The sequence below is a fragment of the Clinocottus analis genome, unplaced genomic scaffold (genome assembly GCF_023055335.1).
Source record: "Clinocottus analis isolate CAN_PGR_092001 unplaced genomic scaffold, fCliAna1.0.p SCAF_40, whole genome shotgun sequence".
Classification (NCBI taxonomy): Eukaryota; Metazoa; Chordata; class Actinopteri; order Perciformes; family Cottidae; genus Clinocottus; species Clinocottus analis.
Genome location: NW_027176154.1, coordinates 450,978 through 457,279, shown reverse-complemented (window position 1 = coordinate 457,279; position 6,302 = coordinate 450,978). Strand labels below are relative to the sequence as shown.

Below are 6,302 nucleotides of genomic sequence, written 5' to 3'. Positions count from 1 at the left end.
AAAGAATAATACTCATGTCGGGTTTCATCTTTTCTTTCACAGGAATCGATTCGTCTTCAAAGGTTTTCTCTTCTCTTTGTTTCACATTTTCATTCTGTCATTTAGTTTTTAATAAAACTTCAGACTGCTTCAGCTAAACTGTGTCATAAAGTAATAATGCTCATGTTGGGATTATAATCATTTTACAGCAATATTTTCTTCTATAAATGTTATTTTTTCTTTACGCAAACACTTTAAAGGTAATTTTCCTTTTAATGAAACTGACATAGAAACAACATTTCTTGATTATAACGTTTCATAAAAAGATAAATCATGTTGGATTATAATTTTTTTACAGAAATAATTTCGTGTCTAGCTCTTTTTTAACTTTTACTTTTCTTTACTCTTTTTGTTTTTAAATAAAACTGTCACAGAATCAATATTCCTTCACAAAGTTAAGAGATATTTTCAGTTTATATTTTGTCTCTATTGCTGTAAATATGAAATATTGTTATTTCAGCAAATATCATTTTTAAAACTTTGTAAAAAAAAAAAGCTTGAGACTTCATAAAAGAATAATTCTCATGTTGGATTATTTTCTTTTACACAAATAATTTCGTCTATAAATTAAAATTTTACTTGACTATTAAACTGCAAAAACACTTTAAAAGTCACTTATTTTTAATAAAACTGCCAATTTGAATCAGAATTGCTTCAAAGTGAAAATAAATATTTTCAGATTTCCGTCCAGGGAATCTGAAGTATTTCACTTTATTTACACTCTGTAAACATTAAATATTGTTGTAGAAATGTTTCAGACGCCACAAAACAAAATAAAAGCTTTGAAATGTCCAAAATGAAAATATCATTTATTCAAAATACCGGAAAGAAATTGTGACAAAATTAATATTTACTGATTTACTTCCAATGAAAAATATTTCTCACTTCGTTTAATTCCAAACCGAGAAAACATCTGCAGGTTATTGTTCTGCTTTTATTGCTTCACTTTGTTAACTTTATGTATAAAAACCTGCAACACACAAAGAGCGTGATGGACGCGCAGTGCGCGCGCACCGAGCTGTGACGCAGCAGCAGTTACAAAAAAAATGACATATTTCGTTTTGAAGAGGAAGAAAATACATTATTAACGTTCAAATTCTCATATACAGTTTATGTTTGCACCTTATTGCTCAAACCCACGCAGTGTCTGTGGAGTCTCCTGCGCATGCGTAAAGGAACCGCAACTTTTCGCACGGAGAGAAAAATACAAAAAAAAGTGGCGCTTATTTTGTCCTCCACAAGGTAAAAAATAAAACATCCAACCCGGGAATTAGGCCGTCCTCCCCGGCGGCCTTTACCAAGTCCTCCCGTACAGGAGCCCCCCTCCGCCTCCTCCCAGCATGCTGTTCGTGTACTCGATGAGCGCCGCGTCCGTCTGCGTCATGTGGATCTGATGCCCGTGCAGCAGCGGCGGGCTCGGGGACAAGTCGTCCAGCTCCTCGGTGGAGGACAGCGGGTTCACCTGGTTCACCTGCGGGGTCCCCGCCAGGGCCTCCCCCGCGCCGCCCTCCCGGGTCCCGGTGTGGCTGGAGCCGCTGGAGTCGCTCCGGCAGCCCTTCCCTTCCTTGGGGAGCACCGGGGCCGCGCCAGGCCCCGCGGCGGGCGCGGCCTGCTGCAGCAGCGGCTGCTTGTCCTTGGCCTGCCGCTTCAGCTTGTAGCGGTGGTTCTGGAACCAGATCTTCACCTGGTTGGGGCTCAGGTGGATCAGGCCGGCCAGGTGCTCGCGCTCCGGGGCCGACAGGTACTTCTGCTGCTTGAAGCGGCGCTCCAGCTCGAACACCTGCGCCTGCGAGAAGAGCACGCGCCGCTTCCTCCTGGGCGCGTGCAGCGTCACCTGCAGAGACTTGGCGGCGCCGTCCATCCCGGACATGCTGCCCACCATGCCGGCCACGTGCACCCCGCCGGAGGGGCCCATGAAGCGGGAGACTGGAGGAGGAAGCAGCGGATGGATGAAGCCAATAAAAACAAAACAAATAAAAACAATAAAACTCAGATTAATTTAGATATAAAGTTCCGTCAGGCTGCTGATAAAATAAAATACTTTCAATAAATCAATCAAACGAAATGTTCCCAAGAACCTACAGCTCTATAACATATATGTATATATATATATATATATATATATATATATATATATATATATATATATATATATATATATATATATGAAAGAGAACAAAGTACAAGTACCAGTTAAATACCTTACATTTAATTAATCTATATGAAGATTAGTAGAAGTAGGTACATATATGTTATTGATTAAAATCATATCACGGCCTTGAGTAATGTAATGGTTTGTTTAAAATACTTAAAATATTAGAAAAAATAAAAGGAAAATAATCTGTAAAAGAAACTAAAAGTCTAAATCTGTTAATTTTAGTGTCATAAATTTGTTCTCAAAGCAACACTATAATCTTTATTATTATTTTCATTATTATCATTATTATTATAACAGCCGTAAATTAATGTTTGTAAGTTGAAACAATGCACTGTATTATTGAATCCATAAATATTTTATTTAACTTCAACATTTGACTGTTAAAGTGGTTTAAAGTGATTAAGTTTAATTAAGTCTTAGAGGGTAATAATATTAATAATAAATAATATGAGGCATGAAAATAATATGAGGCATAAAATAAACAGTAAAATGTAATATTAATCATTTAAAGAACATTTCGCTTTTTGTTTCTGTCCAGATTATTATTTCTTTAACTATTGAACCGCGCGGCCCTTACTGGTCTGGTAGCGGGGCTCCGGGCTCCCGTACCACGCCGCGCCGCCGCGCGCCGGCTCCTGGAAGCCCGCCAGCTCCCCGCCGCTGCAGAACCCTCCGCCGGGAGCGGAGTGCTGCGGCCCCGCGTGGTGGGGCGCGTGGTGGTGGTGGTGGTGGTGATACGGGCCCCCGGGTCCCAGCGCGGCTGCTGCTGAGGAAGAGGAGGAGGATGAAGAGGCGGAGGACAGGTGGTGGTGGTGGTGGTGGTGATGGAGGAGATGAGGCTGCTGCGTACCGGGCTGGGGGGCGTGCTGCTGCCGGTACCCGAGGCTCCCCGCGGCGGGGTCCATGCCGCCGAACCTCCGGTAGCTGTCCTCCATCGGGCTCAGGATGTCCGTGACTGAGAAGGGGGTGGAGTGCTTCGGGCTGAAGGACATGGTGCGGACGCCCCCGCGCGCTCTGGTGGATGTGGTCTCGGTGGTCCAGGTCTCGGTGGTCCGGGTCTCGGTGGTCCAGGTCTCGGTGGTCCGGGTGTCGGTGGTCCGGGTGTCGGTCCGGGCCTCCCTGCCTCCCCGGCTCCCTGAAACAAGTCTAGCTGCTCGGCTGCTGGAGGACTCGAGGTTCCCCTGCTGGCGCGCGCAACGCGGAGGGGGCGGGGCGACGCGCGCGTACGCGGCTGACAGAAGCCCGTTGCGTGATGGAGGTAAAAGAGCAGGAAACGCGTTGGACCTACTTTCTTCATGAAGGTTTGACCCGCACGAGACGCGGAGGCACACAGGAGGCAGAGCTGCGTCACTTCCCTGAGTTTAACTCTGAATCCTGTAATCAAAGACGAGCTGGTACACTGAATTACTATGATTATGATGATATACTATACTACTACTACTACTACTACTACTACTACTACTACTACTACTACTACTACTCCATACATATCAGTACTTTATGTACTTATTGGAAACTTACTCTGACTTTTAACACTTCTTTTTATTAATTTATTTTATTTTGGGGCTCGCGCATGCGTGTTTTCGTTGTCTTGTTTCATTCACGCACGAGCAGTTCTGCAGTTTAATCTCTAACACAATAATCTGGAGTTGATGAAGTTATTTTATTCAACTTTGCATGGACAAATAGATTTTTAAAAAAGACAAAAGTTCCAAACTTTTTTCATTTAAATGTGTTTTATTTCTCCAAAGTTCCAGTTATTACAACAAATAACATTTTCACCCAAATGACTGTTTTATATAAATTCACAAAAATACATTACTCAGGTTTATTTATTTTATATCATAATTTAATTATAAAAAATTAAAAACAAAACTCTTAAGTTGTCATCATGTTTTTCTCTTTAGTTTTCTTCTATTAATCTATCATCATTTATGTTGTATTCATGTTTAAGTTTATGTCTAATTATAAATAACTCTTGAAAGATAAAACCCCTTCAAAAGAATGTTTTATTATTAATAATAAGAATAATAATACAAATAATAAGAATAACAACAACATTATTGGGTTTAAGCAACATGTTCTTTGTTCCACAGAGAAAATAAACGATGTTTTTAAAACTACATTAATTCATAAAGTAAAAACTTTTTTCATTTTCTAATGTTTTTTATTAATTTAGTAACTAAAATCTGTTTCTATGGTTTAACTCTGGGTGTATTTACATGTTTCTCTTTAACTGATAATTAACTAATATTTATAGAATGCACCTTTTTTATTTTTATTTTTCTGAAACCGACCGTTTAGGTTCAGCGGCAACAGGGCGAGCCAATCACCTGCTGACCTGCTGCGTCACGTGACCTCACGTGACCTCGGTCAGCCTACTTCACCTGACGTCACCTGACTTTTTTTTTTTGTAAACGTGCCGTTTCGGTAAACCGTCCGAGCCAATCACCTGCTGACCTGCTGCGTCACGTGACCTCACGTCACCTAACGTCACCTTACGTCCTCTCACGTTTCTTTTTCCCGGGCTCTGGCGGGTCTCGTGCTCGTTTCCTGGTTCTTTCTTCCTCTTCTCTCCCGCTCTGAGCTCCGGGAACTCACTATCGCTTCATAAGATTATGATTTATTACGTTATGAATTATAAGATTAGGATTTATAAGATTATGATTTATATGATTATGATTGATAAAGTTATGATTGATAAAGTTATGACTCGTTACTTTCTGCTGCTGTTTGACTCTTTATCAACTTAAAAAAACATTTTTAAAGCTCTGTGTCTGAGGTGAGTTTACTGTGTGTATGTGTGTGTGTGTGTGTGTGTGTGTGTGTGTGTGTGTGTGTGTGTGTGTGTGTGTGTGTGTGAGTGTGTGACTTTTATAATGTCTTAATACATTCCTCTGAAGTTAGTTTCTCTTCTTTCTAAAGTTATTTTATTGTTATTTTACAGTCATACTTTTGAAGCTCAAAGTTATTTTTATTGTAATTTTGATAATAATGACGTCCCTTCTAATGTGTCATCAGTTTTTATTCTATAATAATAATATGATTCCTCTGATCTATACAGTGTTAAAGAGATTAATAATGCTGATCATGAATGATGTTTTAACTTGTTACGTCAGGATATTCACCTCATATCATTATTATTACTATTAATAATATAAATATGGTCATACATGGTATTATATTAATATTTGACAGAAGAATTTGGTACTTTATTGAGAGTAATTGTAAATTATAAGTGTTTTATTCATCTTTGAGAGAGATGGTGCATATATAAAATCCTTAATCAATAAACTTTAAAAATCTAAACAAAAATTAAAAAATATATATTTGATGAATTTAAACTCTTTACTGATCACTTTCAACCAAAACCTTCTCTTATTTCTCAAAGTTCTGAGAGAAAATACATATAAATATGAAGTATTTATTAATCTTTAAGAGACTTTTCTCCTGATTTGAATCTGAGAACTCGTTCAGCTGCCTTTAAAATAATAAAAACTAATAAAATTACATTGATGAATATTTTAAAAAAAAAATAGAATTGAAAAAAAACACTTTATTTTAGTATTTTATGAGAATATATAAACTTAAAACTGTATTTAGCATCAAAACATTAAAACATTATGAATCTGAGCTTTTAAAAACATTAAAATATTTTGTTTTCCTGCTGATTAAAACTTTAATACTTCTTACTTTTATATTTGTTCTAGAAATAATAATGAAATCAGTAATAATCCGTCTAAAAGTGCCTTTAATAAATAACTTTGTGTTATTTATATAAACTTAAGGAAGTTTTCCTTTATTGAGAAAATCTTCTTTTAAAATGATTAAAAACTGATTATGAAATTAATCTTAGATATGAAGTTCATCTTTTAGTTTTTAAGTTCATTCTGGTGTTTAAAACAGTTTTCTGCTGAAACTTTTCCATATTTACAATAAATACACAACAAAATGTTTGCTTGTCTCAGTACTCTGTACTATCCTAAAGGTACTTGTACTGGAGTACTTGTACTGCTACCTTATACTTCACACAGAGGTTCTGATTATTAACACAAATGTAAATTACTGAATCAAGTATGAAGTATTACTGTGAATGAAAGCAGCA

At 37.8% G+C, this 6,302-nt stretch overlaps 1 protein-coding gene across 1 annotated transcript; it reads right to left on the bottom strand.

Moving 5' to 3' along the window:
- Window positions 1-1,140: 1,140 nt before the first annotated feature.
- Window positions 1,141-3,326, bottom strand: nkx2.4b (NK2 homeobox 4b). The gene is made up of 2 exons (XM_068598812.1): window positions 2,775-3,326; window positions 1,141-1,965 (listed from the first exon to the last, which is right to left on the bottom strand). The coding sequence occupies exons 1-2, from the start codon at window positions 3,187-3,189 to the stop codon at window positions 1,334-1,336; spliced, it is 1,047 nt and encodes a 348-aa protein (XP_068454913.1). The 5' UTR covers window positions 3,190-3,326; the 3' UTR covers window positions 1,141-1,333.
- Between the last annotated feature and the right edge of the window lie 2,976 nt (window positions 3,327-6,302).

Coding starts and splice junctions, on each gene's coding strand:
- nkx2.4b (XM_068598812.1), bottom strand. CDS start 3,189: ATGTCCTTCAGCCCGAAGCACTCCACCCCCTTCTCAGTCACGGACATC. Junction 1,966..2,774: donor GGAGCCCCGCTACCAGACCA/GTAAGGGCCGCG, acceptor TTCCTCCTCCAG/TCTCCCGCTTCATGGGCCCC.